The 13,198-nt window shown below is 35.0% G+C and overlaps 1 protein-coding gene across 14 annotated transcripts in view; it reads right to left on the bottom strand.

Moving 5' to 3' along the window:
* Positions 1–416: 416 nt before the first annotated feature.
* The window catches only part of MBNL1 (muscleblind like splicing regulator 1), a 181,016-nt gene continuing 168,234 nt past the window's right edge, over positions 417–13,198 (bottom strand). For 10 of the 14 annotated variants that reach the window (XM_070945533.1, XM_070945520.1, XM_070945524.1 and 7 more), the window contains 4 exons: positions 10,947–10,982; positions 10,087–10,181; positions 5,919–5,993; positions 417–4,091 (listed from right to left, as the gene is read on the bottom strand). In XM_070945533.1, coding sequence (XP_070801634.1) covers positions 5,937–5,993; positions 10,087–10,181; positions 10,947–10,982 — 188 coding nt within the window. In that variant the 3' untranslated portion in view covers positions 417–4,091; positions 5,919–5,936. The remainder of the gene's footprint in view (positions 4,092–5,918; positions 5,994–10,086; positions 10,182–10,946; positions 10,983–13,198) is intronic. The other 4 variants (XM_070945525.1, XM_070945530.1, XM_070945528.1 and 1 more) reach the window with 1 other exon arrangement.

Below are 13,198 nucleotides of genomic sequence, written 5' to 3' on the forward strand. Positions count from 1 at the left end.
AAAATCTCCATTCCCTCCCCAATCCAGGGAAAGGTTACTGCAAAATTTCCTCACAACCAGCTGGGGCTCAGGAGGCAGAGAATACATGGGAGTGGTGCCAGTCAGAGGTGGTATTTACTGGTTCTCTGAACTACTCAAAATTTCCGCTACCGGTTCTCCAGAAATGGTCAGAACTTGCTGAAACCACCTCTGAACTGACTAGTGAGTAATAGAGACATGTGTGGTTCTTCACTTTGTGAGTGTTAGCATTGTATTTGTAGAAGCCTATCCCATAAACTAAATGTCAGCCTTTACACAGTGAACTGTACCAATAGAGAGGGTGCCCTCCCTTGTCCCAACCACAAATGAGAATGACAACAAAAAAAACCCCCTCTTCTCCCAAACTTGGAAAGAGAAAGAAAGATAATTAAAAGAAATTTTTATTAGGGCAATTTAACTTTATTTTTTTTTTCATACAGCTATAGCAGTAATAATAAAATAAGCATAAAAACAAATTGCAGCCCAGGACAGAATACATAAGTAGGAGCAACTACCAAGCAAATTTAAGTCTGTGGTTACATAATAGTAAAAACCAAGCACACCTGTCCTTTCAGCAGATGAAAGTTATAGGGTTGCAAGGAAGTGCAACATGTACTAATTCATCAATATGAATTATGAGACAGAATAGATCCAATCATTGGTTCCCTCCCCCCTCACTTTGGCTTCATGTAGTACATGGTTTGTCAAGTGCTTTAGGTTAAAAATGGTAAATTTGAAAGGGTATTTTATTTTTCACCTGCTAAAAGAACCGGATCACTACAGCAATAAAAATAATTACATAACAACTACAGCTAGGATGGTTTTGTTTTGGTTTGCCTGTTGACATTTTTAAACTTCTTTAGTGTGCATGTGAAAGTCAATATCGCTTTCTCTGTGTATGTGTGTGTTTGCGCTAGTGTGTGAATAATAAAACTACTGAAATTTTTCAGAAACTGGTTTGAATAGAATATATATTTTATATCTATTTATATTTTCTTTTTCTTTCTCTCTCTCCTTGATACTTGAAACATGCAGTAGTTGTTTTGAGTAATGTAAGACATATTAGATCCATGATTTACCTTTAATGGTTGGAAGTACCTGTTTTTCTGAAATTTCATTTTTAAAAAAATAATTTTTATTTTTCTTGTCTCATCAGAAATTATCTTCAGGCAGATTTAGACCAGTGCAGCTTTTGTTAGTCATGAGAAGGATGGCCAATCTTTCCAGCTGAAAGAATCCTGGCAAACTAGAAGCTGTTCACATAAAGCAAAGCCACTTTTTCAAAGGGGTATGGAGTGCTAATTCTGTGCCACTTTTTTGCAAGCAATTTTGTTCAGCCTGTCATTTTTATAAGCCTTAACAAAACTCCTTGTATTTATAGACATTTTTATTCAAAATAAGATCTTACTATTATACAGGTTTCTCTCTTTATTTTTTTTATTTGACTATATACAGAAGTGCAAAAGGTCAACCTTCTCTCTATACTTTCCCACATGCTAAATTGCAGCATAATCATCCCTCAAGAGTATGCACAAGCACTCACACTTATTATAATTCTTGTTATACGTAAACTTTTTGAGTATTTGGATTATCAACAAAAAAAGTCCCTTGATCTACTGATTATGCAGCTTATTTATAAGAAGGCCTGATATTCAGGGATTTCAAAAAATATTTAAACAATATTTTAACATTTGAAATGGATACAGTAGAAAATAAATTTTATTCTAATATCTAAGAGCTAGATTTTTTCTTTTATAATTAATTACAAACAAAATAAATCATCAAAATATTACTCAGTTGTCTGCCAGGATCATTTCAATAGCAACAACTTAACTTCTTACTTAACAATGATTATATAAGATATCCATATAAAAGATCTTTGTTCTTTTAATGAAAACTAGACAAGAACTAACAATGACTGATATTCTTACATTGTAATATTAAATCAGTAAAATATAAATCATTTAGTTAACAAGAATACGAATATTCATGACACTACATGTAAATTCAAAACTGCATATGCTATGAAGAAAAAATATTTTTAATTTTTTTTCATATTTTGAAAAAAATTCATCAGTAAAATCTAATAAAACAAAATTCTATAAACTTAAATGGCATTCATCTGGTAATAGAAAATGAAAATGATCTAATAAATGTACGAAATAAAAACTACCATTTTAACAAGGAAAAATAAGTCATATTCTCTAAATGTAAGTAAACTACAATAACATGTGAAGTCACCTATACTTTCTTAACACGATTGAAATTACATTGGTATGGGTTTTAACCCGTAATGTAATAATCTAAGGCTTTAATAGATGTACAGTACAATCAGTAAAATCAACACATCATTCTTTTTTTTTTTTTAACTAGAAAGCATCTCTCAAGCATAAAAACTTGCAAGTAAACTTGGAAGTATGGAGAATTCTAGAACCGAACCCTCACCTCTCCCATTCTACGCGACGCTACCAGAGACCTGGCCCCCACCTCGAGCTTTGCTTAACAGAGCAAAATATATCCTTTACTAACTGCAACATCCAAACCACACAAAGGATTTCCTTTGGATGAATCCATCTTAAAAACTTGAATGCACATCTATTTTTTGTTTCATTTTGTAAAGGCTTTCTAAGGCTATAAAGCAGTTAAATCTCAACAGAAGAAATCACATATAAAACTCACCCGATATTTAACCCACCCAGCCCTACTCTAATTAACATTTTCATTGATTGTTGATTATTTTGGTTTTCTTTTTAATCAGGCATCTGATGTCAGTGCTTTTCCCATGATTAGAGTCACAATTTTTTTTAAGTGTGTGACTTTGAAGTGATGCATTGGATCAGAAAAGCAAAACCCATCTCCTTCAACGCGTTTAGAGTCTCTTGGACTTTTGACAGAGGTTAGAAAATTGAAGCAAAATAAAATTATTTAGACTTTTTCTAATATTGTCTCAGAAATGGCTCTTCCCTTTTTAAAATATTGTTTGTTATACAGTATACTTTGCAAAACTATTACAACTACAATGGTTTATAATAATTTATAGCTTTATATATCCGGTATGTGTAGGAATGATCCAATATATCTACTCTTGCTTTTGCTTTAAAAAAATAAGAAAAACAAAAAATGTGCTGTCTATTATAAACTGAGGTGGCCATTTCTGAGACAGCTTTGGTTTGAAACGGAAGGGTGCCCTTTGACTGATTTCCTACTAGCAAAACAAGCAAAAATGTGGCTCTTAAAGTAACACTGAAGAAATAATACTCTACTTTGATTACAGTCTATGGCACTTCATGAAAATCTTTAACAACACGGTACTTAAAGCCATTGATGTGCTTTAAAAATATACACAGTTGTGGTTTTACTTGGCACATTCATCTCTGTCAGATACCTCTTTTACCACTTCTTACAATCTATTACATTTAAAAATATTACTCTTAAAACAAAAAAGGAAAAAATTATACTGTGCATGCACGGTCTCTTCTATAATGGCAATTTTAAATACAAGGTGCACCTTTTGTTATTTGTAAACCTTGAGATAATAAACTTACTTTAAAAATTATATCTTGGTCTACAGACGTACCAATACATTATAGATCTATGGCTACATCACAGTCTGTCTTTTCAAAATGACGTACATGATTATGTAGGAAAAGAGTCTACCAATGCATACGTCAGCTGGGTATGCATTGCATACTTGTGTGCTAGAAAAGATGGACAATGCTGTAGTCTTTAGACTAACATTCTCCAACCTGATGCCCTTTAGCTTTCTTGGGTCTACAACTTCCAGGATACAATCCAGATTTATAGATCAACACAACTGGAGGGCACCAAGTTAGGGAAGGCTGCTTTAGACAATATGATCACCCCAGCACAAATATCTATTCAATGTACAAAGTATATAGGCAACAGTGTGCAGTGAATTTCCAAGTTGTCATTTCATCTTGTTAACATGCAATATGTGGATGTCTTACTGCTGAGGAAATTTGGGTGCTGTTATTTTACGGTATATACATTATGGCTAATGACCTGTCCTGATTCTTCACTCAACCACGCTGTCCTCTTCTCTGTCGTATGATCTAGAAAAACAAGGAGACGGTTTTTTTAAAAAAAATAATTTTAAACAAGTACTACATTAAAATATTAACAATTCAATCTAACAGAAATATTCAGATAAAAGCTAATTATTTAAATAAACATACTGTATTTTTCGGAGTATAAATTGTACTTTTTTCCCTCCTTAAAAGAGGCTGAAAATTTGGGTGCGTCTTATATTCTGAATGTAGCTTTTTTGAAGCTTTTTTTCAGCCCTAACGAGGCGCTAGCGCTTTGTGCTAAGCTTTTTTTCAATGAAGGATCTTCCCTGCTTTGCCTGCTCCCTCCGACTCTCAGCTGTGAAGGTTTTTTTCAGCCCTAATGAGGCACTAACGAGTGAAGCCGATCTCTGTGGTTTGCCTGCTTTTCTCATTGCTTCTCTCTCTAAGATCAGTTGTGCTTTAGAAGCTGTTTTTTATCCCCAAGTAGGGGATAAAAAACAGGAAACTAATGTGCTGAAGCTGACCAGACTAAGGACGCTAGCCAGATGAATACCTGGTAGGCAGATTTTTTTTCTCCCTATTTTCCTCTCCAAAAACTAAGCTGTGTCTTATACGCCGGTGCGTTTTATACTCTGAAAAAATATGGTATATTTAGAAGCCCTTTGTGAAGATCATGCCCCGTTGTGAATACTGGGAAAGATAGAAGAAAGAGAAGAAGGCCATCAGCAAGTTGGATAGACTCAATTAAATAAAGGGGGGGGGGAGGGATGTTGAAAGAGCTGAAGGCCCAGGAGAGGACAGATAATTCTAGAGAAGTCTTTTTATGTAGTTGCTAAAAATCAAGACACATAATCAAATCAATTTAAAATATCCTTCTGAATAGGAAGGAGTTTATGATTATTTCCCCCAGCTAAATCTAAATTGGCAGTGAAGATATGAACTTTATATTACTTGTGACTAACTGCAGCAGCATCTGCGTAATGTTCTCATTAGAAAACATTGTTGAATTCCATTTCTTCATATTTTTCTATAAAAACGTAATGGGGATAGGTGGCCCAATGGCTGATTATATACATGATGATCAACCGGGGGTCATTATGATATGTCCTTTATCCACACGTTAACATTTTACATTGAGTGTTTAAAAAAATCTTTCAGAGTGCTTATTCATGTACTCTGGATATTGGGCCAATTAAAAAAAAGTTAAAAAATAGGCATCACATGATAGCATGTTCTTAAGAACATAAAAGGGACCTCCTGATCAGATCCTTCCTGCGTTATAAGCAGGACATGAATAAAATATCTATTTTCTGTTACTGGCTAGCAAATATTATTGGGTATCACATGATTTATTCCAGCAGGAATAAATAGCAAAATTCTCACTATATTTGTCTAATGCTCTTTTTAGATTCTTCTTTTAGCAAATTCCATAGTATACTCCTTCAGATTGCATGGAACAATCAGGGATATATTTCCTTCATTTTGTATAAGACTGTCCATAAAAAATGAGGGCTAAACATATATTTAGATATATTTGTTTTACTACTTGAATGCATATGTATTGATGTTTGAGTAAGCGTATAAAACAATATCAGGGAACAGCAGTTTAACCTCCTATACTTTTTGACAGGTCAATTGTTAACTTTAATTAGTTTCAAGTGTTTTTGTATCACTGAGCTCAATCTGAGTCTTCTTTTATACAGAAAATGTAAAAGATAAATTGAAAAACGTTTAAAACAACAGGCATCCAATTACAGAAACAGAAAGGTACATACACAATCACCAACGATTGTCCTACATTCCAGGACAATGGAATGCAAATCCTCTCAAAAGTATCAAAGTACAATAATATGCACTTAAGATACTTACTGTTTGATGATTAAGTGTCTACATCTGTGTAACATACTTGTGGCTAGTCAGATGTTCGGCAGATATTATGGGAATCTATTAAAAATATAAACTTTAATTGATATAATATAATAGTACCTCAAATGAAAAACTGCAGAGTTCTGTATTATGTAATTTATGTTAACAGAAACCTAGGTAGCAATTTAAAAGAACATTCAGTTAAGTAGGATATCAACCATTATTGGTTGTTTAAAAGAAAGACACATTTACAGTTAAACATTCATGCAGTTCAGTCATTTCAAGCCTTTTTGTTGGCCTACACAGAGATTTTATGAATTAGGTTGTTTCAGTTTTCTGATTTTAACAATTGGCTACAGAAGCAAACTCTCAGGCTGTGCATTTTGCATACTCAATGCAAAATTGATATTATTATTATTATTATTATTATTATTATTATTATTATTATTATTATTATTGTAACTGATGTCATTGACTGTTTAAAAAGAACTAAAATTCAAGTGAAGGGCTCAGAAGAATGCAGCACTAGGACCTTGAACTACATCACTTTTTACAAATTTTCTTTAGGAGTTGGTTAGAAAATCTAAACACTTGGCTATCTATAAGAACATTTTCTGTTGGTGCATAAGTTATCCATTTAGATTCTTCTTTTTGTTGTCTATGGATTTGAAATGTTTGTTCATGCTGTTGTACAATGAAAAGATTTGCAATATAATCCTCACACTCCATTGAAATTGGAGGAAGAATATCTACTGTTTATAACGGATTTCCCTCAAAATCAATCAAAGGAAATTAGCAAGGCAAAGGGCTTGCCTCCTGCACAAACAGAACAGATCTATTTAGTCAGCTTTTGATTATATACAACTACCAACTGTTGGTAGTAAAGTGGGATGAAATTTAGAACTTCCGTTATGGAGACGGATATAATTGATGCTACTCTTTAAGTGTTGTTGTTGTTACTAAGTGGAGGATTTTTCTTGATTGCTCTATAATTACTAAACATGTTTACTTTATAAACTAATTGGTGGTTTAAGCTAATTCTAAAATTGTCTCAACTACTTTTGGACACAGCCTGATAAGAAGTATTATAATATTTACTCTAACCCCTGAATATAGAAATACAAGTAAGCCCTCAGTTTCTTAAGCGGATAATAGTTCACAAGCATTTGCATGAAAAAGTTAAATGTCAAACAAGTTCAGATAGGATAAAAAAACAGTACATTCATAAAAAAAGAGGCTCAGATCAGCTTCTACTACATAGTTTACTTACTTACTGTTGGCTTCTATTACTAGAGCGCAGAAGTTCCAAAAGTAAACAAACTCTTCCAAGTCAGCCCAATTTATTTTTCTACACAATCCCTAATATTCTTTAACTATATTCAACAGTAGCCTTCTCCAATTTGGCTCCAATATTGTCCAGATGGGCTGGGTGTAATTCCCCAAATTCCCAGCAAGTAGAAGAATTGGAATCTCCAAAAATATGAAAGGTCCCAGATTGGGGAAGACTAATTCGTGCATTTCTAAATTCTCTTTTTGCACATAAATGTGTCCCAAGTGTAATGAAGCTTCTCATACCATTGGTTTGCTACTGCAGCAGAAAGAGATGTTGCATCCAGCTGTCTAGAAGCTTCAAGAGTAGTGCTGTCAAAATAGACCAAGGAGCTTCAGCACCAGTCAGTAAAGAGGAAGGGGCCCAGGTCTCAAGTACTTATGCATGCGTGAACATTGCATTTTGTGGCATTGCATCATGTCAGCATTGCTCATGTATTATATACATATATTGCTTATATATGTATATACAAAGAATAGGTTACAAAATTTGACTGGAGCGCATTATGAGGATCCAGAGAAATATGCATGAAATGATCAAATTGTACAACAAAAACAAAACCTCCAGAATCTGCGTGGGAAAGCGACTCTAAAAATATAGAAAAAAATATTCAGAATTATCTGTACCAAGAGATGGAGGAAAGAGAAAGAAGAATTTTTCTCCATCTTTCTCTCCCTTCTTTCCTTCCTCTATGAAAAATAACATGCTAGTCATTTTTTTCTTTGTTGTAAATTAAACATCAAATTGCTATACTGTAAGATATATATGTAAAAGCACATATGTTTTTAGCTCTTACTATTCAAAGATATGGCATATCTGAAATGTGCTTTTACCTTGACCCCTTTGTTATTGGCAGTATGTAAAATCACAATTAATGTGAAAATGTGGCTATCTTGATCTACCCGAAATGGAAAATGATTATCTTGACTTACCAAAAATGGAAAGTAGATATATCTATAGTGGTCTTTCTATATGAAAACATGACAATCTGATGGTTGCTCTCCATCAGCTGTTTAGCCATCAAGATAAAACTTTGATTCTTTTAACAATGGTTCAACAGCCTCAGAAAAAGTGACTTACAACCTGTATTTCCCTTGCGACTATCACACCACTCCTTATAGTCATTGGCTCACAATTTGGGTGTTTGGCAAGTGGCTTGTATTGACAACTGGCTGTGTCTTGAGGTCACTATTTTCAACTTTTGCTGATTTCCAACCAAAAATGCTCATTGGGGAAGCTGAATTCACTTAACAACTGCTATAAAAATTGTTGTAAAATAGGGTTCAATTGGACCTGTGACCATGACGACTTATGATGGAAATTCCAGTTCCAGTTGTTGTTGTAAGTCGAGGACTATTTATTTCCAATTAATCTGTTCCCCAAATTCCTACTCAGTATGGATGTCCCAAAACTTCTTATGGTGCCAGGTTGGGGCAACACACTTGTATTATAGGATCAGTTGTAAGCTATCCTGTGTCATAAGCAAAAATGTGTAATAAGATCATAATAGGCATTCTGGCCAAGTTGGGTTGCTGATGGGATTATTTTTCCTTGCTTGTGGATTGTCTTTCCTATTTTCCAGCAGAATTCTGAAAATACTACTGAAATACAACTGCCAGAAGCTGTGGCCAGCATGACCATGATTGGGGATGCTGGGCATTCTGTCAACAGCAGGATGATTAGAGATTCCTACTTATTCAGATATTGAGTTCTTAGTGCTTGGTGTTCTTTAAAAAGTAGCATATCATTTTAGGTCTCCAAGTTCAGCAATTTTGTATATTAACTTTAATGCTCTGGAAGCTTAAAATGAAAAGAGTTGTAAATTTGAGATCTGGCCTAGTAAGTGGATAATAGCAACATTCAGATTTCCAAAACTTAATTTCCAGATTTCCAAAGCTTTCAAGTTTACTTCAACAACTCTATCATCACCACCCAGCATTTATACAATCTCGAGAAAAGCATGTTGGAAGAATATTCTCAATATATATTTACTTTCTTGTCAAGTGTTTCTCTGAAGACCTCAGCCAAGCCAGGGCCTTTCTGCTTTGGCATCATTTTTCAGAAAATAATACTGGCCTACTTTAAAGAGGTAACATCTGTAGCTTAAGCATTAAGCATAAATGAATTTAGAACATCCTGTGGTGCCTTGTGCTATACCAAGCTTGTTTTACCGTTGGCTCCAGAACAGATTCCAAAATTCCTCCAAAACTTGCCACTGAAATATAATTTTAGTACAAAATAAAGTGTATGTACATAATGTATATATGCATATGTGTATGACTATGTATGCATGTATGTCAATGTGTGTGTATATAGCTATTTAATTTAAATTAAATCTCTATTAAATAAAAAAAAATAGTTTTTTTCTTGGCTCTGTCAATTTCTTTGTCTTGGGTCTGCCTACCCTTTGAGTTTTCCCTACGGTAGTTTTCCATTCCTAGATTAGATGTTACCTTGGTTTGCAAAAAGTTTACCATTCTACATAGGAAAAAAGTAATTGTGATCTTATTTTCTCCTCCTATTCTCCTCCTATTTTCTTTCTATACATCTGTTCTTATAACAGTGAATGTGGAAGTGAGGGACAAAGGCAAATGATGTGTCATATGTTGATCAATTCAGGAAAGTCTTATTGGAGACTAGGGACAGAAGCCCAATTAAGCTATGCTGCAGATCTAAATAGAATGTGTAGGCCAACAAGAAGTATAAACCAATGAACAAAAAAACAAAACAAAAGAAAAACCACAACCCAAAAAAACCAAAAATAATAAAAGAAATCCCCATGCTCCTTAAAAGCACCGATTCTGAGTTATGTTTAAGAAACAAAGCTGTAAATTAGCAAACCTGGTTGGCTGTGGCAGTTGCAGCGAAGGGGACGCTTGTGGCAGATGTTGTTGCTGCAGACACAGTGGCGGGCGTAGCGCCGTGCACCATGGGAACTTTTGGAAGGAAAACCATATAAGCAAACATACAGAAGAGTGTAGCAGTATGGGAAACCATGGCAAGAGGTGGTAAAATGGTCAAGTATGGTATTTATATTAGCAGAATAGCCATGGGGCGAGATACCGCCACCAGCGAAAAGGACATGCAACCACAGCGCAAAGCGGGGCAACATTCCAGAGAGCGGGGTGGGGATAAAGGTAAAAGACAAAAGGAAAGGAGAAAAGGGAAGGGAAAAATGCTTATTACCACTGAATTACCAAAGTCAATACAATAAAAGTTCAACTATTTCATTTTAGACTCAAGAAACTACAAATAGCACTCTCATTAATAGTTTGAAAATCTTAGGATAACCATATTCCCAATCCCTCCCATTTTAACTTCTGATATTATTAGGATATGCTGAAATAAAACTCTAATTCTGCATTTCTTGCATAAAATGTGTAACTGGCCTTTTCTGTTTTAAATACAAAATAATTTTCTAAAACACTGGAACTCAAAGTCCAGTCAAAATCCACCAGAATTGATAAAAAGGGACGGGGAAAATGGGGCATAGAACAACTTGATAATGGTAGGAAATAAATGGCTTCTAGGTAAATTGTGTCAATTAAATAAAGCAAATGCATTTAATTGACAAGTGTTAGTGCACGGGAAGAAAAATGATTTTGCACAGTAACTCTAAGTTAAAACCTAGCAGTGGATTTTGAAAGTCTGTGAGCTGCTAAACAGGTTTAAGATAATCAAGAAACAAAGCTGGCACCTACCAACACTTGTAGCGGGTGTCATGCACAATATTGAGCCTGCCCATCATGCATTGCAACAGGAAGGTGGATTTGCAAAGGGAAAAGAATTAAAACAACCCATCACACGTGTAATTAGGAAAATCTCATTTGAACAAAGAAGGAAAAATTGGTTATTATGGGAAAACAGTGGCATGTAACCAATAGCACAATCAAATCAAACAGCAAGGTGGTGGTAATTAGAACTAGACTTACATGAGCAGGGCAAGGAGAAAGCAGACTGAACTGTGTGTTGGTATTTTTATTAAAACGAACTACTAAGTTAAAAGTAGGCTCTAACAACATAAGGAGAGGTTTCAGTTGTCCAATTTTGACATTTACTCATATATTGTTTTATATTAAGTTTGATTTACAGGTACTTTTTAATATGCTAATTCATGACTAATGTTGACTAATGCAGAAAGAAGCAACACTGTGCTAGTGCCACATTAAGCTTTGCTTTCTAACTGGCAGATGTTTAAGCTTCAGGCGGAGGCTGGGTAAATCTAGATATATTGCTGTTACTGTGTTTGAAGGTGGTTAATACATAACACTAAATCATAACTTAGCATTATATTAATGAATGTTAGGCTCTGATTTGTAGGGCGCCTCAGGGTTTACTGAAGGTTTACACAGCAGGTGTTTTCACCCCTCCTGTGTAATGTCTAAATGAGACAGTTCAGGGACACGTATCCTCAGTATGTTAATGGTAAGAGTTGTGTATCTTGTTTCCTAGACAACTAACAGCTATCAAGATCTTGTTCCCAGAATTGTCGGGGTCTGGATGAAAAGGAATAGTCTCAGATTTAACTCTAGAAAGATTAAGTGATTATGCAGGAAGAGGGTTTCTCATTCCAGTTCTAGGGAACTTTTCACCTTTGATCCTGAATGGGGTTGTAATGGCCCATTTGAGGCTGGTATACTATCTGGAAATTTCCTGAACTCCCAGGTCCTGCTGAGCAGCTATGGCCAGGACGCTAATTGCATGCAACATGTTCAATGTGTGTGCCAAGCTTAAGAGGTCTTCTTTTGTAATGCTATGCGTGTGAAAGACCTTGGGAGACTGGATCAAGAAATGTTACCAAGGGAACAGTCAGATAAGAGGCAGCAGCTGGATAGTGGGTAGGGCAAGAGGCTCAGAAGAGAACCTTCCTTGTTTCTCAGGCTTGTATTTCCAGACTTGCAAAATTCTGTTAATGTAGCTTTATAATAGAGTAGAATAAGCTCATCTGGTTGTGTTTCCACTCTGGTCTACCTACTAAGGCTGACATCAATTTTCCTTACAGTCATTCATGGCTTGGTTATCTCTCAGATCACCTCTACTGTAACACTCTCGAGATGTTGTTCTTGAAGACCACTCAGAAGCTATATTTGGTCCACAATGAAGCAGTTTGCTATTTCCATGTATCATCCTCGCTATGTGAACTGCAATGTTTTCCAGTTGCATTCTGAGAGCAAATTAAAGTGCTGATTGCCTTTAATGGTCTAGGGGCAGCAATGCAGGATTGTATGGCTCCTTTAGCTTTGGCCCATCCTGTGTGTTCTGCTTTGCTTTGAGTCCCATCAGCTAAGCATCTAACAGGACTCGGGAAGAAGGCTTCATCTGTCACAACATCTATTATTCAGAACAGCATCCCCATGGAGATTCACATGGCTGCCACCTTCCCTGCTTCATGAACTTTAAAAATTTGTTGTTCTTATTCCTCCAGGCTTTGGGTCAGAGTGCTTGGACAGGGCTCTTTGATTTGTGAGCAATGAGGTAGTTGTTATGTTGTCTTTTGACAATTGTTCTTACTTGTGAAGCTACCCAGAATCATTTTGGAGTTAGGCAATCTAGAAATTCATAAATCTAATAACTAAGTAAACATAGTTTGAAGCTGCTTCACTTGGAAATTAACTATTTTAGTATACTTAAATGACTCCTGTTATTGCAAAGAAATACCCGATCAAAGCATTAGCTAATTTTCCCCCACTCTGATTGTTCCCTGATATATTAGGATTTAATTCCCAGAATTTTCAGAGCAATGCTCATGAATGCTCATGTTGTACTCCTAACACATCTGAAAGCAGTCATATTAAAAAAAAATCCTGAAAATACAATCAATTAGATAAAATGCTATCTATTTTTTGTAGATTCCCTCCAGTCCCTCTAGGATTCTTATACACATAAGAAAATTCAGTGAAATAGATATTAAAAATTATGGCTATGATGACTATTTGAACATTGTCAACTGATA

The sequence above is a fragment of the Pituophis catenifer genome, unplaced genomic scaffold, assembly GCF_029215685.1.
Source record: "Pituophis catenifer annectens isolate HBS135680 unplaced genomic scaffold, rPitCat1.0.hap2 SCAF_6, whole genome shotgun sequence".
NCBI lineage: Eukaryota > Metazoa > Chordata > Lepidosauria > Squamata > Colubridae > Pituophis > Pituophis catenifer.